Consider the following 26,911-nt stretch of genomic DNA (forward strand, 5'->3'; position numbering starts at 1 on the left):
TGTATTTCGCAATCTTATCGATCCATTGCATAAATTAACATAGGCAAATCCATGCACATGAGTCTGTAATACCTTAATAATTGTCTTAGATCTCATTTTCAGATCAAGTGGTATCAGAGCTTTTGGTTGCTAAGGTTAGATAAGCTTGTGCTGGATTGTTGAAGGCTAACCTAGAAATTGGTAGAGTCTATCCTAGGAGGAAAATGGCAGAAGAAATTCCCTTGGAATCAGATTCTCAATTCATGGATAGTTTCATGACCATGAGAGCCATGGTAGAAGAGATGTATTGAGAATTTAGAAAAGGTCGAGGTGAAGATACGTCAACCTCGAAACAAGACTAAGGAATGGAGGAACCTCTTCTAGATGGCCATTTTGAAGGCAAAGGGAAAGGAAAAGAGCCTCTTCTATCCACACCTCTTTCTAGCCCTGAAAATAAAATGGAGAAAACATCTTTGATTAAGTTAGATGTAAAATTTGATTTGCCAATATATGATGGAGAATTAAATGCAGAAAAGCTAGATAACTGGATTAGACAGATTGATGTGTATTGCAGGGTGCAGAACATTGATTCAGACAGGAGTAAAATTCAGCTGGCTAGTGTACGCCTTGGAGGAATTGCCTTAGTATGGTTGGAAGGCAGGACACAAGCTGATTTGAAGAAGCATGGTAAAATTCTTTCTGCCATTAAAAAAAAATTCTATCCACTAGCTTATATGCAGCAAGCCATGATGAGTTGGCAAACTCTCTGCCAATTAAAGGGGCAAAGTGTACAAAGCTATACCTAGGAATTTAGGAAAAGAGCTTTAATTCTAGGCATTTCTCTAGACTCACTTGAAACTTTGCTGAAGTATATAGGTGGTCTACATAGCTATTTGAGACACACCATTCTCATGTTTAACCCCACTAGCATAGATGAGGTATCCGTTTAGGCAACACATCTAGAGGCTAGAGGCAAGAATGTGAACCCAGAGATTGAGGGATCATCAAAACCCACTGTAAGCAAGAACAAGGAAAAGGGGAAGCAAAAATGGAAAGAGAGGAAGGCAAACGCTATACAGAAAGGCAAAGCTTCACGCACTCACTGCAAGAGGGATGGACATGATGATGAACATTGCTGGTCTTTGCATCCAGAGCTAAAACCCAAGAAGTTCGATGGCAAGAAGAAGAAAACTGCTGCTGCTATACAAAAAGATTTGGGGTCAAACTCAGGTGATGAAACAACAATCGCAACTACAGGTATAAAAGGTTATTCACTTTAGAGAATGCAGAGATCAAGAAGCAAGTATAGGAGCTGCTCAGGAAAGGGTTCATAAGGCCAAGCACATCACCATGCGGATCTCCAATCATGTTGGTGATAAAGAAAGATGGTTCGTGGAGGATGTGCATTGATTATAGAGCGCTGAATAAAATAACGATCAAGAATCGTTATCCCCTTCCTCGCATTGATGATCTATTGGATCAGCTGAAAGAAGCTGTTTACTTTCCAAGTTGGACTTGCGTAGTGGCTATCATCAGGGCAGAGTAGCAGAGCAAGATGCATGGAAGACTGCTTTCAAAACAAAGCAAGGGCTGTATGAATGGCTAGTTATGCCTTTTGGCTTAACTAATGCCCTGCCACTTTCATGAGAGTTATGAATGATGTACTCAGGGCTTTTATTGATGATTTTGTAATTGTATATTTAGATGACATTCTTGTTTTCAGTAAAACATGGGAAGAACATTTAAAACATGTAAAGCAGACTCTAGATGTTTTGAAAAAAGAAAATATCTATGTTAAGTTATCAAAATGTGAATTTGGCAAAACATCTTTAAATTATTTGGGTCATACTGTAGGGGGTGGTGAATTGAAGATCGATCCCTCTAAGGTTGAAGTCATTGTAAATTGGCCTAAATCCAAATCTGCTATAGAAGTTAGAAGCTTCCTAGGAGCAACACAATATTGGAGAAAGTTTATTGCTAACTTTTCCTTAATTGCAGCTCTCTTACATGCTTTAACAAGATTGAACAAGGTGTTTCAGTGGGGAGGCAAACAACAGAAAGCCTTCGACACCTTGAAAGAAAAAATTAGTACAACACCAGTACTAGCATTGCCAGATCTTCAAAGACCATTTGAGATCGAAACAGATGCCAGTGACTATGCCATGGGAGCAGTGTTGATGCAACATGGTAAACCCATATGCTGCCATTCTGAGACATTTAATTCTGCAATAGTTAATTATCCTACACATGATAAAGAATTGTATGCATTAGTCCAGAGTGTGAAAAAGTGGAAACATTACTTAATGGGCAAAGAAACAATTATACATACTGATCATTAGCCACTTCAGTATTTTCACTCACAAACTAAATTGCAGCAATCAAGACACTATAGGTGGATGGGTTTCCTACAACAATTTCATCTAGTCATCAGATATAAGAAAGGCATACACAATAAAGTTGTAGATATGTTGTCCAGACCAATCATAAATGCATCTACTATACTTAAGCATAACTCAGTAATGCATGAAAGCTACATTGAACAATATGCTCAAGATATAGACTTTAAAGATGTATATGCAACTTTAAGTCATGGCAAACAAGTAGAAGAATTGGATTACTATGTTAAGGACCAACTCTTGTATCATTTGGGAAAGCTATGCATTCCACAAACTGAAAGAGTTAACATAATTAGGGAAGCACATACTTCTCTGATATCAGGTCATTTTGGTGTAAGTAAAACAGTTGCACAGCTGCAAAGATTCTGCTATTGGCCAAAAATGCATGAAACAGTTTCTAGATATGTTAAAGGGTGTACCATGTGTGCTAAAAGCAAGCCCAACAATAGAAAACTAGGCTTGTACACTCCACTTCCAGTTCCTTTCTATCCTTGGGAAAGTGTTTCCATGGACTTTGTTGGGGGATTGCCAAAATCTAGAAAAGGTCATGACTATTTATATGTTATTGTGGATAGGTTCAACAAAATGTGTATTTTAATACCTTGTAGCAAGCAGATTACAGCTGAACAAACATCGAAGTTATTCTTTCAGCATGTCAGGGTGCATTTTGGGTTATGCACTTCCATAGTATCTGATCGAGATTCCCTATTCATTGGGAAGTTTTGGTCAAGTCTGTGGGAATTGATCGACACTAGAGTGAAGAAAAGCACAACCTTTCATCCACAAACAGATGGCCAAACAGAGGTGGTCAATAGGACAATGATCTAGTTGCTCAGGGGTTATTGCAGCAAGCATCCCAAGCTTTGGGATGAACATTTATGTTATGTGCAACATGCTTACAACCGTGCCATGCATTCTTCTACACAAAGATCTCCTTTTGAGACTTGTTTTGGTTTTATACCTAGGTCTCCCTTGGATTTTGTCTTTGGAAAATACATAGCGGTTGATGGACACAACGATGTGGACAAAGCAACCAAGTTCATTGAACAGATCCAAGAAATTCACCAGGCAGTGCAGGAACAGCTGGAAAAGAGACAAGCCATGTACAAGGCAAGGCATGACAAGCATCGGATGGAGCATAGCTTCCAAGTTGGTGATCAAGTTTGGCTGTATATCAGCAAGGACAGGATGCAAAGTGAAGGAAAGAAGCTAAAGCCAATAAGGTATGGGCCTTTCAAGATACTTGAGAAAATTGGTGAGAACGCTTTCTGCCTTGATTTGCCAATGTACATGCACATCTATTCAGTGCTAAATGCAGAAAATTTAAGACTGTTTGAAAGGTCCTGAAGAGCAAAGTCAGTTGCCTTCTATTGATGATCTGTTGCCTGAATATCTCAATGAGCTGCAGGAAGATACAGTTCTGGACAGGAAGGTGAGAACTACGCGCAGAAGGGATGTTGAGTACCTTAGAATTGGACTCAGAGGTTCAAAACCTAGCAGTGCAAAATGAATAGAGATTGGGCAAGTGAGGACGCTGTATCTTCACTTGAGTGATGCTTGAAAACCAAATTTTGGTGGTCCAAAAGCCTTTTTTCAGTGGGAAGGCGTGATCCAAAATGGATCCATTTACTCTCTAAGTCTTCAAAAATCGTTTAAAAGATCAAAACAAATGCATGGGAAGAACCCTTAGAAACATCGGAAAACACTATTGGGAGGCGAAAAACACAAGAAACAGTGGAAAACAGGCTTATTGGCGGTCAAAGGAGTGATGCACAGTAGCCGTCAGATCTGGTCGATCAATGGTCCAGATCTGGTCGGCAAATCGCAATCGGCAAAGGCTATCGGAGGATATCGGCGCATATCATATATGTATTCCGATAGCGCCCACGTTGCATCGCAACATCGCATCGACAAACCACAATAGAGCGCTCACCAAACAGCCCGGGGTTATCGCAATATGCGATTGCGATCAATCGCAATCTTGGCTACACAGAGGAGCGGGCTATATACACATATAGATATGCGATGCGATTAACCGAACCCGATGGAAATATAAACACTATTGCATAAGATTTGAGATCCGCCGAAGGGCATTTTTAATGTATTTTCGTATATTTCGTTATTAAACGAAATACAAAGGGAAAGCGCCGATGCGATGAAACTCGGACCCAAAGGGGTTTGGGAATGAAAACGAATAATATTTCAAATCCGTCATAAGCCATTTTTTACGGTATTTTCACAGTTTTAATGTATTTCTAAAATATAGAGGGACAAACCATTTGCGACATGCGATAGCGACTCACAGGCGGACCCGATAGGAGAATAGGACGCATTTATGAATATTTGAAGTCCGGATGAACAATTTTTTTGGCGGATTTTCACAGTTTGAATGTATTTCTCTGTGTAAACAGAGAATGGCCGTTTCAGGGATTTCAAAGGCCCGATGCACTCATCCGTTGCAGAATAGGTGGCCACCTCCCCTTAATGCGTTATGCAATGATTGTTTAACGCTAGAAGAGGGATTTGAGCGGACAGAGGCCGAGAGACAGAAAGCTGAGAAGCGGAAATGAACAGGCAGAGCAGATTGGCTTTAAAGCCATAGAAAACAGAAGACAGAGGTAGGCAGTGCCGAGACAGAGCAAAGACAGAGACAAAGAGTGATTGAGAGAGTCTGTGTACTCAGAGAGGCTTGAGAGGTTCAAGCAAAACTCTTGTTGTTGTATCTGTTGTGTGTTGAGACTCAAGTTGAGCTCATACTGTTGTAAAACTCTGTTCTGAAGACATAATAGAGAGGTCACCACTGAAGGCTGGACCAGGAGATGTAGCCCAGGAGTATTGGGTGAACTCCTTATTAAACTTGCTGTGTTTATATGTGTTTGTCTATTATGGTCTTTTACTGCTTCATTGTCTATGTATTTCGCAATCTTATCGATCCATTGCATAAAGTAACATGGGAAAATCCATGCACATGAGTTTGTAATACCTTAATAATTGTCTTAGATCTCATTTTCAGATCACTTCTCTTCTTAGATTCTGCTTCAAATGAGATACACTGACCCAATCCCTAGACTAAGTCCTTCTCCCAACACCAAGTCAGCCCTTTTCTCAAGTCTTTTCTTGAATTTGTACCAAACTGCTTCTTCCTTGCAATTTCGACGTGCTAGCTTCTACAACTTCGACTTCTTAACTACTGCTACTCGACTTGCAACTTTAGCCCAACTATTTCGTCCTTGCAGCTTCTTGGAAACCCTAATACAACCTCCCTCTGAGACCTATTTAGAGCAAGACAACTCTCTCATGGTCAACGAGGTCTAGAAAAGGGATTTCCTTCTTCCAGCTACAGGTTCTACACTTCGTCCTCCAACAACTTGAACTTGCAATTTCGGCCTCCTACTGCATCCCAAAAGTTGCAGAATTTCGCACATGTGAGAGAGATAGAGCCCCGAAACAACAAATTTCGTCCTCCCAGCGTCTTCTAGACTTTCGCTCTCCTTTTCCCAGCTACAGATCGAACTCTTTGATTGATAGATCGAAATTGTGAGAGAGTGATTCCAAATGAGGTGGAATTGCTTCATTTTATAACCTTCTCAAGGGATCAAATTCTCTCCTTTAGGCCAACTTGAGGGTCCCAAGGCTGACTTGTACTCTTGGAGATTCTAGGATTTTCTAGACTCAAAAATAGTTCTTTTTACAATTACAAATTGCCTGGAAGAGTCTTATAAACATGATGTTGACTCCTTTGAACCATGACAATAAATCCTAAGACCTAACAAACCCTAGAAGCATGAAGAACATGCTTTTACCTAAAACACCAGCAATAATGAGCATGAAACCCATGCTTTAATAATAATAAATTTTGTTTTCTTTTCTTGTTTGTTACATAGGATAATACAACAATTATGAAGATCAAAACTAGTTACATTTCTCAACATTCTGAAGGATGTAAGTATAGGTTCCTCTATTCTAGTTGATCATCCTTCAGAATATCAAGAGTCAGATGTGCTAGCAGAGTCAGTGGACTTGCTAGAGATGTATGTTGCGGTGACAAGGAAGAGGCCAACGTGGCTTCGTGACACGTTGCAAGATGCATAGAGGCATGCACCTCCCAAGGGTACTTTTAAGGAGTGTAGACAACAAGAGAGGTTCTCGAGTTATATGGCATTGATGAGCCACATCATTAATTCCAAGCCTTCTAGTTATGAGGAGGCAGCAAGCCAGTAGGTTTGGATGGATGCCATGATGGAGGAGTATCAGTTATCATGAAGAATGATGTGTAGGAGATAGTTCCGAGACTAGAGGGGAAGTTAGTGGTGACTTTCAAGTGGATCTATAAGATCAAGCATGCAACAGATGGCAGCGTCGAGGAGTACAAATCGAGGATTGTGATGAGAGGGTTCTCCTAGAAAAAGGGAGAGGACTATGACGAGACCTTTGCTCCAGTTGCCATATACGCTTCTATTAGGACTATTGTTTCTCTTGCTTCAGTTATGGGTTGGAGGTTACTTTGGCTGATCTGTTTGAACTTTGACTTTGACTAAGTTTTAGAGGCTGCATGTGCAGATTTGACCGCAGGTTGAGCACAGTGGCAAGTGCGGATTTGACTGCAGGCTAATCGCAGACTTTGACCATCTGCAGGCTGAGTTGACTGTAGACCACGGCTGAATTTGACCAGGCCAAGTTGACCACAGAGTTTGACTGTTTGACCAGTGTTGATTTCTGATTTTCTGAGTGGTTTGACCAGCATTGACTTGCTTCTGTTTGACCAGGTTTGACTGTTTTTTTTTCACTTGGATTATTGGCACAGATTTCTAGACAAAATTTCTGATTTGTAACCCTGCTGAAAAGGCAATTTCTCCTCAATAGAAGATTGCTGGGCTTTCTCGCAAGGTTGGGTTTCCTAGGTGAATTTTTTTTGTGTCTATTGTGCATGGTCATCTTTCTATGATCTTTACTGTTTCTGCTGCATTTACTGTTGAGATTTTCTGAGTATAATTGTTTAATGATAGCAGGCATAGAAATTCTTTTTGAAAATCATTAGTAAGTAATTAACAGGCAGAAAATTGTATTCTACTGCTCTTGCCATAGACTTTCAACAAATTAAGACTGAGAGATTGCCAACAAGAACTGATGAAGAACCCTCTATAATTGCTTTTATGAGGAAAATATGATGAACAAATAATGAGGGAAATGAAGAGAGGAAAAATGAAGGAGAAGAAAGATGTTTGGTACCCACTTTTTAAATACGAAGGATGTAAAAACTTGGATTCCCTACTACCTAAACAATTTTTTTGTCACATATGTAGTATGGACGAACATGATACCCAACTCCATGTCATATGTTCATCCTTTTGATCACATGCATATATCTACGTAAACAGACTGCAGACTGGAATAAAAGCTTTACTGACAATTCCTCGATCCTTGTGAATGGAATCATGGTGGTTCTTTCTCTTTTATTTTAAGTCGTTTGAATGCATATTATTTCATGGTTAACTCTATCTCATTGTCATTTCCAAAAATCTGATGGATTGAGTTCAATAGCAAGTGCTGGTGCAAGTACAGGGAAGCCATTTTTGAAGTCTCGAGTTTATTATTATATCAAACATGTAAAAATATGAAAAACAGGATTTAGAAAATGTAAAACAATAAAACTTCTGATGTAAATTACATATGATTAATGAAGAATGAAAGAAGTAAAGCAATCAATGTATAACCACAAAAGGTCTGTGGAAATTATGTCAATAGAAATGAGAAATGAAAGGAGAAACAATGGAACAAGAAAGAGAGCATAGAGAGATCAGGGATCTGAGAAATGCCTCCTCCCCGGTGTGTATATAAGAAATGATTTACTGAATCCTCATTCAGTCAAGTGTCAAAAAGAATCCTCAGTATCCATTGTATCGATGTTATAATTTCAAATTATGCTCACATCATTATATCTTTTAGCTTTTCTTTTTTCATTCTACCTTTTGTTTAGTTAAATTTTATGATTGTCTTTTTTAAATTTGATAATGGGCAGAGAAACAGCCAGGAAATGGAATTTCCATCATGCTTATTTCTCAATCCTTTTTTTTTGGAGAAATGCTGTCCTGCTGTACTGTTTCTGATAACATAGGATGAAAACAAACCCTTTCTCTTCGAAAATTACTATTAGGATAGGAGTTTATAGAATAATTATCTTCCAAGATGACTAATTTGCTACTTATTTCAGAAGAAATTATATCTGCGAGAAAAAGATAGTAAGAACAATTTTTAATTTTCCTTCCTGCTGTTTATTTAGAGATGTCTCCTATTGCATCACTCTCAACACCTATTGGATGCTGTGCTGCACCTGTGTGCAGAACATCACAGGATAAGTGTCCCAGGACCAGGGACACATCCTGCAAATCAACAGTACAACATTGCATCCAAGATGGTAGGATAAGTGCCCCCAGTTCTCTTTAGAAGTGGTTGTAAATACTGTTGATTTGCTTACCATATGGTTAAGTGGCATGTCCCAAAAGAGACTTGTAATTTGCCCCTGTTATAAACTTGTTAGCTTTTGGCAAAGGGGAATAAAAGTCTGTAGGCTGTTCCTTCCATCATTTCAAAAAATTATTATATTGAAACTGACACATAACTGCTAAGTTACGAAGAGACTGATACAGATCCACTGGATTTTTGAAAAGCTAGGATCTGGATACGTTGGGGAAACACCATGTACATGATATATATATATATAATTTTAAAAATATTCAAAGTTAAAAATCAAAACCATTCATGGATAACAACATTATAACTGAAATAATTAGATAATTTATAAATCTGAAGACAAATCATGGTGCATCATGTCTTATACTAGAAGGATAACTATAAATACAAAATTGAGTGTCTTATTAGTGATCACTCTATTGATATGATGATGCGGAGTAGATCTAAAACTACCTATCCTGAAATGGGGCTACATCCTCATCATCTGAATATTTCAACTCTACATCATGATCAACCTGTCATCTTCCTTGAAATCTGCCTTAAAATCTAAAAATTCCCAGCTAGTTATGATGGTAAATGAATACCATACACTGAGAACATGCTGTAGTCTATGTATTGTACTGTTTTAAGAGAAGTCTTCACATAGAGTTGGATGGGCTTGATCTAAATAAATTATTATTGTCACAGTTATCCTTTGTCCACAAAGAAAACTGAAATTTAAACATGTACTACATACTTTTATTAATATATTGTCTCAAAGCTTTCCCAGAGCTTTCTCGCCAGCATTATGAAAAATTGAAAATTAAAATTTTAATGTCTCAGACCTTTCTTGTTAGCATTATCATGTGCTATACAGCCTACGGGGTATACCTATAGGTAATTAATTTATACAACTATATACTGGCATTAACAGAGTATCCTAAAAATCAAATAACAAGTGAGTGATAAACTTGGAAAATATTATCTTACAACCTAAAACATTCATCACGCAAATGAATTAAAATATGGAACCATTATGAGCTTTCCACATAGAGACATGGGGAGACTGGGCCTAGAGTCCCTGTGCCCTATCAAAAAGTATTTACTTTCACTATTTTTTAGTAGGTCTAGATAATTGTATACAATACATGCCTTAGTTGGTCTAAAGGTTTATCTCTGATTATTTGTGAAAAATTTACTGAATCTATTCCGGTATGCCCCTCTCAAGCTTAACTTTAAGTTCCCTTCTAGTCACTAATTTAATATCTCATATTTCGAATTGTAAATATCTTACGCCAATTGGCAAAATGACTGGAAATCACAAAAATGTTTACCAAGTCACAGAAAGGAGACGTCCCTACCACTAGGGGATGCAACCCTTGGGTTTCCATGTTCTTTGAGAATGGGAAGTGTTGTCGCTTAAGATGTACACCGAAGTGTGGGAAAATTTTCTAACCCCGCAAGGTATAATCTTTAGGGTGCAACACTCAAAGAAGGGGATGTCACCTATTCCCAACTCTCTTAGTTTAAGCTCTCTCCTAGGTAAGCTAAGGGGGGTGGTCCCTAAAGATGATTAGTAAAGGAGAACTTGTGAGAACTTGTTGAAACAACAAGTTCTAGGAGACAAGGGGAAGACAATTACCACTCAGTGTAACTTGATTTAAGATTAATTCGCAAGTAAGATTGAACAATGTGAATGTTAAAGATAGATTCAATTAGATCAATATAACACTTAACAAGATAGATAAGATGATAGACTAGTGCCTTATAACAATGCTCAAAGATAGATCATAATACTTGCAAATAAGGAAATAATACTTCAAGTTGCAAGACAGGCAAGGTTTCAGGACAAGCATTAGTACAAAGATCTCAAGAGACTATAAGCAATTGGAAAGATGAGCAATAAGTCTCAAATAAAACTTGCAAGGAAAGAAAGCTTGTACTTCAATTAAGGATGCTTCAATGATGAAATTGACAAGTACAAGAATATAAAGTTTGCAAGTAAATAATTGGCCCACAATTCCAATTAAAATAACCAATTGAAATGCAAAAAGACCATGTTAGATGAATGAATGCAAGACCTATCTATGTGAGATGCAAGGATCTTGGTTGATTATAATTTATGTGCCTAAACTATGGTGAATGCCTTCTCCTCAATTGTCAAAACTTGTCTTAGAACAAGGTTGTTGAAAGAAGTGTTGGGGAAGGAGGTTATGGCCTCATTAACGATACCTACCCGCAACTTCTAGCAACCCAAGCGTCTCTGTTCCTACAAGGGATTAGGCCACAAGAGAACTGCAAGGTCACCCATTTTAACCGTTGTTTAAGGACCAAGCTTCTTAAATTAAGTGGTGGAGAAGGTTGTCCTAAAATTTCTATCAACCAGGCTTAAGCTTGGAGGTAAATTTTAGAGATGTAAAACCAGATCTAATATGCAATGAGATGCAAATGTCAAACAAATGCCCCAAATGAAATAAGCCACAATGCTTCAAAAGTTAAATGCTTCAAATTTATCAATAACAAAATACAATTCCACTTTCAATTGATCAAAATAGGATGTGTGTTTTAGAGTATTAATGCGATCAATCAATCTCAAAGAGAATTGTGGATTTCTCAATAAAGCATAAGTAAATGAGATCTAATGAAAATTAGTAATGAGATCTTAATCAAATGCTTCAATGAGATTAATGATTAAAAACAAAAAGCTTTAAAATGTGAAATGTGAAACGTGTCGACAAATGAATTTTGATGTGATTATCACCGAAAAACATGTCTCAAAAAATGTGAAATGTATTTAAAATTTACCAATAGCAAATACCATTCAACTTATATGATTAAATTAACACTTAGCAATTTGAGCACAATTTACTCAATTATAATAAGATTAGCTTATGCCAATAATTAATGAAGCAAAATGAAAATTACTCAATGAAGCAATGCAAATTGGATCTATGAGAAGATAGAACAATTTTAATGGAGATACCAATTAGCAAATTATATGAAATTATTAAAATGCAAATTAAATTAAATAGCTAATAAAACCACCATATAGGTAGATCAAAGTAAAAGCAAGTGATTTAAAAGCTATTACAAGATGTGAGATTTAAAGTTAACAATTAGATATTATGAATTATTAAGTGCAAGATGAAAAAGTTAGTAAGTTAGTGATCAAATAAAAACCCTTGTACCAAAATGGGAGGTGGGGTACCATGGGAATAAATTGCAAGCTGCCCTAGGAAAAACTTATTTTATTAAAATTAGAACACCCTTATACAAATGTGAGGGTTTTAACTTACAAAATGGATATTTTTAAATGTCCCTCCTCAAGATATCAATGAGAAAACATTTTTATAATAATTTTACTATTAAAATGAGAAAAATTTCACAAAATGGAAATGATTTTCCCAAAGTTAAAATCCAGTATAAACAAATTTGACGTGAAAGCTCTAGTAGGGAATATGTTAGGGATGAAGGAGGAGCTTTGGAGAAATTAAACCCTAAGTTCCCAAGAAATCGATTTTCCTTAAATTTTACTTCAGATCTTTTTCAAAAAATTTCACTCCAAAAATTGGAAGTTCAAGCATGAGAGGAAATTTTGCATGAAGAAAAACGAGAGCCACTTCTAGGCTTACGGCAAGGAGGAAGACGACTTGAAGAATTAATTCAACTTATTTTTGAACCATTTAGTTTCTTTGCCCAAAATATTCCATTCAAACTGCAAGGTGTCAAAGAAATTCCATATAGGCTCAAAATATGAAGACGACTCCCTATAACAAAATCGATCCTACAAAAATTGTTCTTAAGCTGCTACACGTCCAAGGTTTTTTGCACCAGACAATAGGGAAGGCCTCTCTATGCCTGCGGCTAAAAAGACGGTGTACGACCTCCTCAAAGACTCGGATCTGAAAAACCTTTTGAAACCCCACTCACAACATAAACAATTTAAAATAATCCCCAAAAAGTTTGTACAAAAAAACCCTTGAAGAAAATTTAAATCTGAAACAAAAAGGGTCTCAAAACTCTTGCAACTTGAGGAAAGAGGCTTTAAATGATGGAAGACTGTCAAAGGAATTTTGATCTGTCATAAAACCCTAGCTGTCCAGACTAGGTGAGGGTTTAATCTCAAACAAATGCGGTTTCTCTTTGATTTCGAGGTAGATCCACTTGCAAAAAAAATATTCACAAACAAATCTTTTCCAAACCCTTATCTTCCTTCTTCAGATCTGCAAGGAAATAAGAAGAGAGAACCAAAAAATATACACAAGGTGAAGAAAATTATATTTACAAGGGTTAGATCTATAGAAGCGTAAGCAAATATTTACAAAATGTTAACAATGTATACAGATCTATGAAAGTACAAGCTCTATAGTAGCTGATCTGTTCGAAATAAGAACAATGTGAGAAAATTTAAATGAGATAAATAGATTGTGATCTAGAGCAAATGGCAAGAAAGCCCCTTCTTATTTCGAATGGTAAGTCTTCAGATGATCCCACTATAGGGTCTTCAGCTTCTATGCCTTCAATAGTTGGTTAATTCAATTGAGAATGTCCCCAAGTATTCAAGATCTGATCAACACAATTAATTTCTACACACTTGAAAAAAAGATTTGTTAGATCCACAGAGATTTGGATAGCACAGTGAAAGATGAGTCTAAGGGTTTAACCGAAAACCAATAGATCTACTCTATCTAAAGTGTTTCTCCAAATCTAAACAATGATGTAAGATAACTATACACCAATGAATCTTCAAGAGCTAATGGAAATAACAAAATATAACATTAGTAGAACATGAAGTACAATAGATCAGAAGGATATTACCATAGAACTGAAGAATAACACCATAGCTTTGCCCCAAAGACTTTATTTTATTGCTCAGAAATATATTACAACTAGTAGAGCTTCACTTAGCCAAGAGCTCAAGATTTTTCATGATACAAATGAGAAGCTTAGAGCTTCCTTATATAGAAAAAATGAGAGGATGAGACCCCTCCAAGTGGAAAAACAACTAGTTGACTTGATCTGTGGCTTGATCCCTCCAGAAAAAAATTGAACCTTTGATGCTGCTACACATATCCATAGAAGAATTTGATTTCCTTGATTAATGAGCTGTGGTTCCACACAAAGTGTCTAGGCATCGCGACAACGCTTATAGTAAGGGTTGTCACTCTAATCTTTACTCACTTTGTTTAAGCTCTCTCCTAGACAAGTCAAGGGGGGTAGTCCCTAAGGGAAATGGATGAGGGTAGTCTGTGGAACACAAGCTCTAGGAGATTTTAATGATGAACAACTTGATGAATTTAAAGCAAGTCTCGATCAATTAAGATAGATAGATTAAAATACGACACAATCACAAGATATAAATGACTACAAACCAGTGTCTTTAATATCGATATTTATCATAGACTAAATAAAACAAGCTATCTAGAGAAAACTTATAAATGTGGCAAAGCGACGATCATGAACAATTATTTGCAAAATGCCCAAAACTTTAGCATACAGGATAATCTAGCAAAATAATCTTTCTCCAATAGTCAACATGATTGTTTTAAACATTTATTGCACCTTGACAATAGAGAAATCACAAAAATCAAGATTTTGCACTTAATGCCAAAGACACCAAGGAATTTTAAGTTAGCATTTTAATTATTCCTTAGACAATAACTTTAATGTGATAAATGAAGCAATCGAAATCTTTTAATGTGACGAAAATAAAACAAATCAAAGGGTTAAAAATAAATTCTTAATGGGCCATAGGCCACATTAATTTTTTTTAATGTTACAACGCAAATCCTTTAATTTACTTTAGTTCATTCTAAATTCTAAAGTCATCAAAATTTAAAATTTTTCTTTAGAATTTTTTAGTTTTTAAAATTTTTAGATTTTTGAATTTTTGAATTTTTTTATGATTTTCTAGTTTTAGAATTTCTTTTTTATATTTTTTTAATATAAAAAAAGTCAAAATCAAAATCATAAATTAAAATAAAAAAGGTGAAATAAAATAAAATCAAAATATTAAAAATAAAAGCCAAAACAAAAATCGAAATTAAAAAAAATGAATCTAATTTAAGGCAAAGAATGAAAATTAAAAAAAAATAAAGTCGAATGTATTAAAATCTAACCCTAACCCCTTAGCTAAAACATAAAACAAATCAAACAAAAAAAATGAAACCGAATGTGAATGCTTTGTGTGTGCAGGTTTGCGGTGACAGAAAGAGCTCGACAGCAGCGAGAGAAGGCCAAGGGAACAAGGGACGAGGGATTAAGAGAATGAGACAACGGGATGACTGTGAGGAAGGGAGGAGTGCTTATTGCAGGTCAATGAAGAGGGAAGATGAGGGAGAAGGGAATGACGACGGCGTAGGGAGCTTGCAGGTTTGAATGGAGGTCGAGAAAGCTGCGGTCAGCGTGGAGTTAAGATGCAGCGAAGGACGAAGGTCTGAGGATGGTGCAATGAGAGGAGGTGAAATGGTTGCGGATTGAGAGGATGAGCTTGACGCACGACGTTGAAGCTTTGCAGGAGTTCGTAGCTAGAGATGGGTAGACGGACAACGATTTGGCAGCAGTTAAGGAGGATTCTTAGAAGGTTGCGGATAGGTAGATGGCAGCAAGGATAGAAAATGCAGGTCTGAGGAGAAACCCTAGGCAGGGAAACGAATTTCGAAGATTTTTTTTAGAGAAAAAGAAATTTTGAATGTAGCAGATATAGAGGAGAATGGTAGCAAACAAATCCAAATTTTTTTGTTGGAAAACCCCAAGAAACAGAGAAACTGTAGCCCAAAACTCAAGACAAACCTAGAAAAATGAATTTCACACTAATGTATTTTAATGCTTCAGATTTATCAGTGAAACCCCTGTAAAATTATTTCCAGATTTAAAAGATTTAAAACCCTTGGACCACAAAAAAGATGGATAATATCGCTGCAAAAATGATTTTGAGGCCAGATCTTACCCTTCAGGGCCTAGATCTGGCTTCAAATCAAACTTTATCGTCAGATCTGCAACTTGTACCTAAAAACAAAAAACACCAAGAACTTAGATATACAAAAAAATACATAAATCCCAAGAAACCCAAGTCAGAAAAACCAAAAATTTTATAGATCTATGCATAGTAATGGCAGATCTATTAGATTTGAGGAGTGTGAGTCCAACTTTGCTCTCAGATCTGATAATGTAAGGCTCTCAACAACCAGATCTATCAATTTTCCACGCAAATTAAATTTTTAAATTTTAAAAGAGGTGCTTAGCTCAAAACCCTTCATATATCACTGCTAAAAAATCTTATGATAAGCCCGAGATTAAACCTAGCTGGGCTCTTCAGAAAACACAAATTGGGAGACTAGCCAACTGAAAACTTCCCCGAACGTCCGATGATCTAAAAATAAATATTTTCCTGCAAAACTCAATTTGACCATCAAAATAGAGCGAGAACATGATAATAAAATTCAGATAAATAGAGATACTTGCTATTGCATTCAAAATTTAAATTATCACTTAAACCCCAGTGTTTGAGCAAGATACCTGTACTCAAATCACTTTTTCAAAAGCTATCATTAATGGCTAAAAAAAATTACGCTTGAAAAAGACATCTTACAACATTCCCATGAAGAGTAACATTGTCAAAAATTAACCCCAAAGTATTTCTTTATTATTTAGAAAAGGATTACACAAGAGCTTTTCGCTTAGCACACGACTCAAAGATCGGATGGATCAACTGACAAATAACTTCCTATTTAAAGATAAATCCTCCAACGGCTAGTTCGAGTGATCCTCATTAAAGCAATCTCAACTGTTGATGAAGATTAAAATTTCTTTTAATCTCATTCGTCGAAATATTAAATTCTTGAGGAAATTCGAATTTTTCAATTAAATGCATTTTAATTAACTCAAAAATAAAAATTTTGAGTGAATTTCCTAAAAAAGTTGACTTTGACTTAACCCTTAAGGAACAAAGGCTTAAAATTTAGCAAAATAATTAATCTACCTTAGTCCCGGGCCTTTTAAAATCCGATTTTTAAGGACCCACTAATTTTGCCTTTGGAGAATTTAAATTTACATAGGACCTAGAATTAATTAAATTTCTAGCTTAGGATTTTAATTAATTTTGGCTAGAAAATTTAATTAATTAACTTATGAGGGGATAAATTATTTTTCCAACCCTCAAGACACATTACATCATAATTTTTATATTTTTTACATCATAAGGGAGAAAAGCCATCTATAATAGACCCTCATAGACTACCCATTTCTGCGACACAAATATAATCCAGCAGACCAAGCAATTTGTAATAAAATAACCTAACCAAGTAGTTAGTATTATTCCCAAATCACTTTTACATAGACTCGATCTATAACACTTGGACTCGCCTAAGATCCCAATGACAAAATACATTTTGGCTTTGGGGTGAAGACTGAAGGAAAAATTTGCCGACCATTCGAGAATGGATCGGTGAGACAGAAAACCTCCCAGAATGGAGATCGTCACCATAAAAGTAGGCTTCCTTAGGCCATTACATACATGACACGATTTTGCTGAGATTATTTACATCATATATTTGCAGAATGGGTTTACATTATAATGTGATGATCAGATTGTTGAAGATAGCTGGATGGCATAGACACATCGATCAAGCACTATCCCTTTTGCGAAAAAAGGGGGTGTACTGCTATGGGTCGTTGACACGTAGTGGTCAACAAGCTGGATGGGCCATCTGTTGACTCTGGAGTGGTTTTGGACCATTGAATATCTTTAAAAATATTTTTCTTGAAATTTTCTCCTTCAAAATAATTTCATAGACCAAGAATTTTGATTTTCCTAGAGAAATTATTTTCCTTCTGCCCAATGAATTTCTTGTGGGATTTTTCTGCCTTGGAAATGGGACTTTTCTCATTTTTTGATTTGATTCTTATTTGGGAAAGTCCTCATCAAATTTTTAAATATTTTTCCACTTGGAGAGAATTTTATTTTCTCTCATTTTAATTTTTTGACCAATTTTCGGCTAATTATTTTGCCATTTTCTTTCGGAAAATAAAAATAATGACTCTAGAGGGGTTTAAACCAATGCTTTTAAAATCGGAACCGGTCACTAGACCGGTCCACCTAATGAACCAGTTTACCGACTGGAACCGGTCTAACTGGGACTGGTTTGGTTTAAACGAACCAATTTTAGAAGAATACATTAAATATTTAATTTTTAATGAAGCAAAACTATTTTTAAGATTTAAAACCATGATTCCAAGCCAATAGAGACAAAATATGCAAAGTTTGCTCATTTATATACCATGTAAAGGTGAATATATCAAAATGGCACAGGGTGCAATACATATCATCGACCAAATAGCAAAATACATAAGCAATGAGGCTCTAAATGGCCTATAAAGTCCAAAAACAATGCTGCAAGCTATAAGGCCATTGGCCTACTACAAGTCTACAATGTACACATGATCAATCATCAAGTTCATCACCACTACTAGCCACAGGATCATCATCAGGAGCTACATAGACATCATCTGGTTCAGAGTCTGAGGATGCCTCAGCCTGATCTGCAACTTCAGTAGCAATGCCACCAATAACAATAGAAGTGGACCTAATGGAAGCACGAGTTTGTCGACCTGCACGACTAGTGCCTTCCATTGGTTCTTTGCCTTTCCTTGATGCTGCTACTAATCCTGGTTTTGATGCTGCCACAAAATCTGCTTCATCCCCCGCTAAAGCCATGTTGATATCAAAATTAGCCTCAAACACAGAATCTTCAGTCTCCTCCACCCATTTTGATGTTGGATCAATATCGTCCAACACAATGGGATCTAGATAAGGTGTTTTGTTCACCATTTGGTTCCTCCTCAGTCGAAAGTTGTATTTCACGAAAACAAGATCATTTAACCGTTTTTGTTCCAAAAGGTTTTTTTCTTTGTGTGTATGCGCTCAAAAACAGACCAATTGCGCTCACAACCTGAAGCACTGCAAGTTTGACTGAGGACTCTAATTGCAAACCTTTGCAATTGAGTAAACTGGCCACCAAATGACTCCCACCAATGTGTTGCAAAGAAAAAGACATTAATTAGTAACTTAGTTTATAATTCGAATTGTAAAGAACGTAAACAATTTTAACTTGAAAAGGAAAACAAATTGGAAATTGGAATTGCTTACTTGGTTGATCCACATCTCTTGCCATCTTTGCCAAGTTTTTTCCAAAGGTACCACCTTCCATAGTGAAAACAGTAAGTTGTATATGTTTTTCCAACTGGTCTGCATCGGTAGGGACCATGCGCTCCAAGCAATCAATCAATCCAGCTCTGACCTCCCCATCATGCAAATCTCCTAGTTGATCTTTATAATGATACTTTGGGTTCAAAAAATACCCAATTGCATGTATAGAACGATGGAGTTGATTGTTCCATCTGTTATCAATGATCTCCCATATACGGCCATATTTAGTTAACCTATCCTTGTACGCTGACCATATCTGCTCCTTTGCCTGATCCATAGCCTCATAAATGTAGCTCATGGTCAATTTTTCCCCATCCACCATCCTTAGCACCTTAACAAGGGGCTCGGTAATTTTCACAAGCTCTACAGACCTTTTCCAAAAATAATTGTCAAACACTTTCTTTTTGGTGTCTTTTCCATCTTGTCTACGAGCCCATCGAGATTCAGACCATTCTTCAGAAGAAAACATTTTCTACAAGTTTTTATGTTCACCATTGAGACATTGCAACGTGAGGAAGTGAGTTGCAAATCTCGTAATTGCATGCCTAACAAGCTCTTTGCCCCTAGTGTTTTTCCTCATTAGGCTCAATACCCATGAGTGGTTGTAAATGTATTTTGTAATGCACTTGGCATGATCTACAGTGTTTTTTACCCACTCCACTTTGCCTATGTCCTCAAGCATGAGGTCTATGCAATGTGCAACACATGGAGTCCAAAATATGGTCTTATATTTGGACTCAAGCATCTTTCCAGCAAGAACATAGTTTGAGGCATTATCGGTGATGACCTACACAACATTCTACTCCCCAACTTCCTGAATAATGTCATCCAAAAGCTCAAATAGAAGGGCTGCATCCTTCACCTTATCAGATGCATCAACTGATCTCAAAAACATGGTTCCTTGAGGGCAAGAAACAAGGAAATTAATGATAGTGCGGTTCTTTCCATCGGTCCATCCATCTGACATGATGGAACAACCTGTTTTGAGCCATGAATCTTTAAACTCAACCAAATACTCATCAATGGAAGATATCTCTTTTTGCAAAAGAGCTTCCCTCAAGTCATGCATACTAGGGCCTTTGAAGCTCTTTCTTGCAGCTATAATATAGTTCCACATAACGAGCCAAGTTCTTGAAAGTTGAACCTACACTCCTGCGCACAGCGACCGCCTACTAGATTTTGCGATTGCAGAGGAGCCATAGCCGCTGCCATGAGTGCGCTTGGGGGTGGGGAGCCTTCTCCCACCCCACCAATCTCTTCAGAGGAAGCATTCCGAAGACTGCTAACGCAGAAAGGGAAGAAAAAATCGATCCTAGAAGTCCCGAAATTCATAAAAAAACTGGAAGAAATACCTCAGATCGCCCTGCCAGAAGACGAACTGATAAAAATAGCCCTAGCCCTGGTTGACAGAGGGTTGGTAGGACAATTTATGGGATGCTGGCCCTCTACAAAAACAACAGATGACTAGATCCAACGCAACTAGAGACCTCAGCTGAAAAACAATGTGATCTGCTATGCTGTCGGAAGAGGGTATTTCATTTTCGAGTTCACCTCCAAAGATGATCGACATCTGGTTTTCAGAAATGGTCCGTATTTCATGGGAAATCAGGGTTTTTATCTCAATAAGTGGACCCCCAACTTCGATCCCTGTGTCGATGCCCTTAAAGAGGTCCCAGTCTGGGTCTGGCTCCCCAATCTTTCGATCCATTGCTGGAGCTATCACACCTTGCAGAAGATTGGAAATGGTCTAGGCTGTTTCATTGACAAAGCAGATAACAAGGGCCAATATACCTGTGCAAGAATTTGTGTGGAAGTCGATCTAGAAGCTGGACTGCTTGAAGCGGTAAAACTTACAGTCGGAGAATGGCATCACTATCAAAAATTGGATTACGAGCAATTTCCGTTCAAATGCAGAACTTGTCATGAACATGGACACTTCTAACGAAATTGCCCAAAAGCTCCAACTGGGGACAAGGTGGACGAAGAAGGATGGAAAGAGATCAAAAAGGGCAAGGCAATCCCAAAACAAACTGAGAAGAAAAATTCAGGGCCATTGGTGAAGCCCCAGCCTAAACCAAAAGCCAAAGAAGTTCGAAAAGAAGGCTCTTCCTCTGGGGAAAAGATGGACGCCATTAGGATCCAAGAGGAACCAGAAGACCCGTCAAAGAAAGTGAAAGAAGCCGAGGCAAAGTCAAATTTTCCTCCATCAGAGGATGATCACGGGGGAAAAGAAGAAAACGAGGAGCACATCAGTCTGGGCACTGATTTTGAGGGAGATTCAGAAAATGGAGTCTCCGAATCAGACAGCTCGCAAGTCACTCCTATCAAGTCGGCCAGGGGTCGAAAGTCCAAGAAGAAACAGAGAGAGGAAAAAACTTATATGGATGTACTCCAAGGCTCTTAGAAAACTCTCAAAGGAATGATGAATACCAGATCCAGGCGTAAGCATGGTCAGGCTCCAAAAGGAGCCACAACCTCCTAAGCCAGTAAATAATGAAATACGTCTCCTGGAACTGCAGAAGGTTAGGCAATAGGTTGACAGAAGAAGCTCTGAAAGACATTGTGAGGATGTACTCACCTGAAATCCTTCTCATCTAGGAGACAAAGCTGGAGGACCTTTTAATCCTCCAAGCAAGCAAAGCATTCTGGCATAAAGGCCAAGGGAGGGCAGTTAGTGCCAGAGGCGCCTCTGGAGGGATTTCCTCCTTTTGGGACAGCTCCAAATATGATCTGATTTACGAAGAATGTTGCCCCCATTGGCTATTCACTAAGCTCCTCCACAAATAATCTGGCCATCAAGTAAGTATGTTCAATCTATATGCTCCGGTCTTACCATCTGAGAAAAGAAATTGTTGGGACTCGCTCCAATCCTATCTTTTCTTGCACAATCCAGAAAATATTATTATTGCAGGTGATCTGAATGTTACGCTAGCTGCAGAAGAGAAAAAGGGGGCTCGCTGGTCAGGGACCCAGCTAGAGAATGGGTTGAAGACCTCATTTTAGGTTTGGATTTGGAGGATATCAAGCCCACATCTGGGAAATTCACCTGGTCCAACAAAAGGATAGGCCCCGACCACATTGTTGCTCGCTTGGACAGATTTCTAGTCCAATCCTCCTTCTTGACATGTGGTCTAATGGCCACCTCTAAAATTCTGCCGAATTACACCTCTGACCATAAACCCATTCTGCTTGAGCTCTCCTTGGATGGAAATCTGGGTCCCATTCCCTTTAGATTCAGTTCTCTATGGATTGATCAAGATGGTTTCCAGGAGATGGTCTCTGAGGCCTGGAACTGGCAAGTTCAAGGATCCCCTTTCTTTGTGTGGGAAGGAAAATTGAGGGGACATAAAAGAGAGCTCAAGGAGTGGGCTAAAAGGTTGAAAACGCCCACCGCCAAAAGAAAGGAGATGCATGACAGTTTAGCAGGCCATCAATTAACAATGGAGAATTCCGATGTAACTCAAATCCTTCTTCAAAAAGAAGTAGAGCTGCAAAAAGATCTCCATAAAGCAAGTAGGGATGAAGAAGAGTTTTGGAGACAGAAGTCTAGAAATCTTTGGTTACAGGCCGGAGACAAAAATACAAGCTACTTCCATAAGCAAGCTGAAGCACGGAAGCACTTCAAAACAGTAAATGAAATTCATTATCAAAACACTATGGTTAAAGATTTTGAAGGCATAAAGCGAGCAACCCACTCCTACTTCAAAGATCTTTACTCGGCCCCGGAAGACCCTCCTATCAATTCTCAAGCCTATCCGATTGATCTAATACCTCACTGTGTTCAAAATTCTGACAATACTATGCTGACTGCTCCGATCAGTATGAATGAGATTAAAAAAGCATTGGATTGCATGGAACCGGATAAAGCTCCGGGCCCTGATGGGTTCACAGCAAGGTTCTACCTGACTTGCTGGCCCACAATTAAAAAAGATCTTTTGAGAATGGTCCGGAAATCTTAGACTTGTACCAAGATTGGAGGTAGTACCAACTCGGCCTTCCTTGCCTTGATTCCAAAAGATAAAGGCACCACCGACTTCAGCAGATACCGACCCATCTCTCTGTGTAATACAAGTTATAAACTGGCTACAAAAATAATAGCCAACTGTCTTAAGAAAATTCTGCTAGTCATCATCCCTGAAAACCAAGGAGGATTCATCAAAGGGAGAAAGATTCTTGACAATATTGTGTTGGTGCAAGAAGAAATTCACTCAAGTTGTCATCGAAAAAAGAAAGGCATGGTGATTAAGCTAGATTTGACAAATGTCTTTGATAGGGTGAGACATGATTTCCTGTTTTCTGTGATGGAGAAATTTGGCTTCTCAAAAGCTCTCATAACTTGGGTGAAAGCCTGCATTGCCTGTCCTTGGATAGCGCCTTTGGTTAATGGTCGTTCAATAGAATTCTTCCAGCCCTCGAGGGGGCTAAGACAAGGTTGTCTGTTGTCCCCGCTTCTTTACGCCATTCAAGCTTCGGTGCTCAGCTTCCAGCTAGACTACTGTCAACATATCCAAACTCTGCGAGGCCTGAGGATGGTTCACAAGGTTAAAGATGTAAATCATGCCCAGTTTGCTGATGATACATTATTGCTTGGAGGAGCTAGCATAAATTCTGCTAGGATTTTCAAGAAGGAGCTGGACACTTATAGGGAGGTTTCGGGCAGTATGATCAACTATCTAAAAAGCACGATCTATGGCTGGAATTGCTCGATTAAGGAATTGACAGACATAACAAGGCTGTTAGAAATGGAAGGAACCCTGACCTGGGAGTCATTTAAGTATCTTGGGATCCCAATCTTCAAATCAAATCCCAAGGTAGCTCACTGGATGCCCCTGCTAGAAAAGCTAAAACTCAGAATACAAGCTTGGGGAGCGTCATGGTTGAATAACACTGGGAAGGTAATTCTAATGAAATCTGTTCTCATAAGTCTACCGTTATATTAGAACTCCATTCTTCTAGCCCCTAAATCCTTTATTAGTAAAGTGGATGGTCTCCTGAGAAGATTTCTATGGGAGGGAGGGAGAAATAATGAAAGAAGGCTCCATTTAGTAAACTGGGACACTCTTAAGAAGCCATTCTTGGAAGGAGGTCTCCAAATGCGAGATCTGGCAGCCCAAAATCTTGCTCTGGGCTCCAAGCTCCTCTGGAACATTGTTTCTGGGAATCCTAGTTGGAGGAAGAGAGTTCTGTGGAAAAAATATTTTCATGGGCAACACTTGAGATGTTTGGACCAGCCTCCAAGAATAACCAAAGGATCACCGATATTCAAAATCTGTCTTACAACTATGAAACAATTCAGTCACAAGCTCTACTGGATCCCAGGTAATGGGAAAAAAATAAGAATTTGGGAAGATTTGATCCTTGGAGATCAGCCCTTGAATCAGATAGCAGAACTTGTAAATATCAGAGTTTGGCTTCAAGCCAGCAATCTGGAAACCCTTTGGGACATCTCCAATTGGACAGATGATGCAGGAAGACTTTGGGATGGTTGGAATCTGGGGGAGGTCCCTCATTGGCTGGATGGTGAAGCCACTTTACTGTTGGATTTGCTCCAAGGAAAATCTCCCTTAAAGGCCTCTTCTAAGGACAAAAGAGGGTGGGGCTCTCTCTCAGGCTCATACTCAGCAGCAGAAGGTTACAAAAGTATGATGGCTGTCCCAAACGTTCCCCCAGAGCCAACTCAATGGAAATTTATTTGGTCCTTTCCTGCTCTCCCCAAAATTGACTTCTTTTGCTGGACTTTGGCGCATAAAAGTATCCTCACTAGAGATAACCTGAGAAGGCGTGGAATGGAAGGTCCCTCCAAGTGTCCTCTTTGTGTTTCGGATGAAGAAACGACTAATCACCTGTTGTTATTGTGCCCCTTTGCTCAAGAAGTTTGGAGGGGTGTCCTGATGTTAGGACCTGACAAAATAGAGCTTCCCGGAAATATTCCGGACCTGCTAAGAAACTGGGCCAAATTATCCCCGTTCTGTCTCTCCAAAAAAAGCCTTCTCAAGACTGGCTGGATGTGGATTCCCAAATTCACATGCTGGAAACTGTGGCTAGAGAGGAACAACATAATTTTTAGGGACGAGAGTTGTAATCCGGTCAGAATTATATCTAAGATCAAAGCTCTGTTGGGTGAGGCCTTAGAAGCCAAACCTGACATAAGAAATGGTATGACTCTGGACAGCAAGGAAGATCAATGGCTAAAAGAGCTAGTTCCAAACCATCAGAATAGATCCATTCCTCCTGTTAAAACCCCCTCTCCTTGGGAAATTCCTCTGGAAGAACAGGAATTCATCAAATGGAGATCAGCTTTGGATGATCACTGCCTTTTCTTCGATGGGGCCTCTAAAGGTAACCCAGGAGCGACAGGTGGTGGTGGAGTTATCTTGAGTCCAGGTGGCTCAACTGAGCTGCGCTTTGCTTGGGGTCTGGGGCATGAAACTAACAACAGAGCGGAGGCTCTTGCTCTGTGGCAGGGTCTAAATCTGGCTATCAAGAGGAATCTCCTCTCCATCTCAGTCTTTGGAGACTCTAGACTAATTATCTAGGCTATGAACTTTCAAAAGATCCATTCTCAGGTACATTTAGCCCCCACTCTCAAAAAAATCAGACTAGTTTTGCCCAAGTTTTGCAAAATCTCCTTCTATCACATTCTGAGGAAATTAAACTCACAGGCGGACTTGGCTGCCAATCAAGGCTCTATCTGAAGCAGGAGATCTCTGTTAGTTAATGATGTTGAATCGAACTGCAACATTCCTTAATTCTGGAGAAGACTGGGCCTCTGCTCCTATGAGCATTCCACTGGTTCAGATTTCTCTCCACTCTATGTTGGACTTCACCACTGCGTCTCACTGCAATCAGTTGGGTAGGTGCTGGGGGGTTCACGAGGGCTCCTTCAAGGCTAGATTAGAGAGCAGAAAGGCCACGACTGCATTCTATGTTGAAACGGCAAGCAATGTCGGCATTGTTGACATCCCTCTTGGCAATCCTCTAGGATGTTGCTACTCTATCCGCTTGAAGGATTGCCACCCTTGTGTGGAAAAAGCAATGCACCACAACTGCCCTGTGTGTTTTGAGTATTTATTCGACTCTACAAAGCTTATCAGCGTATTGCCTTGTGGTCACACTATTCACATGCATTGCTTGAAAGAGATGCACGAGCATCTTCAATTTGCTTGTCCAGTGTGCTCCAAATCTATCTGTGATATGTCTAAATTGTGGGAGAAACTTGACCGAGAGGTTGCATTGACTCCAATGCTTGAAGCTTACCAGAACAAAATGGTTTGGATCTGTGGAGTAACTTCTGAAGTAAATTTTCACATTGTTGCACACAAGTGTTAAAGTTGCAATTCTTATAACACCCGACAGACTAGGGGAGGTCCTTCTGCAAGTTCATGTAGATCTCATCTTTGATATTCTCAAATGTTCAGATTCATGTATCCCTCTTTACCACTTGTAAGGTTGCCTTGCACTGCTTATGTTGCATGAAAAACAACTGTACTGCAAATTGCTATGCAGGGGGGTCTCCTCTCTGCAAGCAAGGAAGCAGAGCTAAGACCCGGCATGCAAAAGCAACGAAAATCCAAGACGCCATTCTGAACCCAGATCAAGTGTATATTCAAGCCATTATCTGCAATCACAGTGTAATCCCTTCAGCGAACTTACCAAAAGCTAAATGTACTCTCCTCGCCTCCTATCAAAACGAAAGCAAAATCTGTAACAAGGAAATACAGAGTAGCCCTGTTAAAGCCCTCGGCAGCTGTTTTGCCGAATCTTAAATAAAAACTAGCCGTTATTGTCAAAAAAAAAAAAAATTATAGTCCCACATAGCTTGGTAATAAGGTAAGCGAGCAACATTAAATGGGATATCTGAATCATACCACCATCTAGC

General features: G+C 38.5%; 1 protein-coding gene across 2 annotated transcripts in view; it reads left to right on the plus strand.

Annotated features, from left to right (window-relative positions):
• The window catches only part of LOC149193053 (putative protein S-acyltransferase 19), a 264,412-nt gene that overhangs the window by 231,701 nt on the left and 5,800 nt on the right, over positions 1-26,911 (plus strand). The window contains exon 7 of one of the 2 annotated variants that reach the window (XM_089404776.1): positions 8,656-8,790. The exons of the other annotated variant lie outside the window; for it this stretch is intronic. Coding sequence (XP_089260902.1) covers positions 8,656-8,790 — 135 coding nt within the window. The remainder of the gene's footprint in view (positions 1-8,655; positions 8,791-26,911) is intronic. 2 annotated transcript variants of the gene reach the window in all.

Source organism: Pinus tabuliformis, chromosome 2_2 (genome assembly GCF_031772625.1).
Source record: "Pinus tabuliformis cultivar Carrire ecotype Pingquan chromosome 2_2, CPIR1, whole genome shotgun sequence".
Lineage (NCBI taxonomy): Eukaryota > Viridiplantae > Streptophyta > Pinopsida > Pinales > Pinaceae > Pinus > Pinus tabuliformis.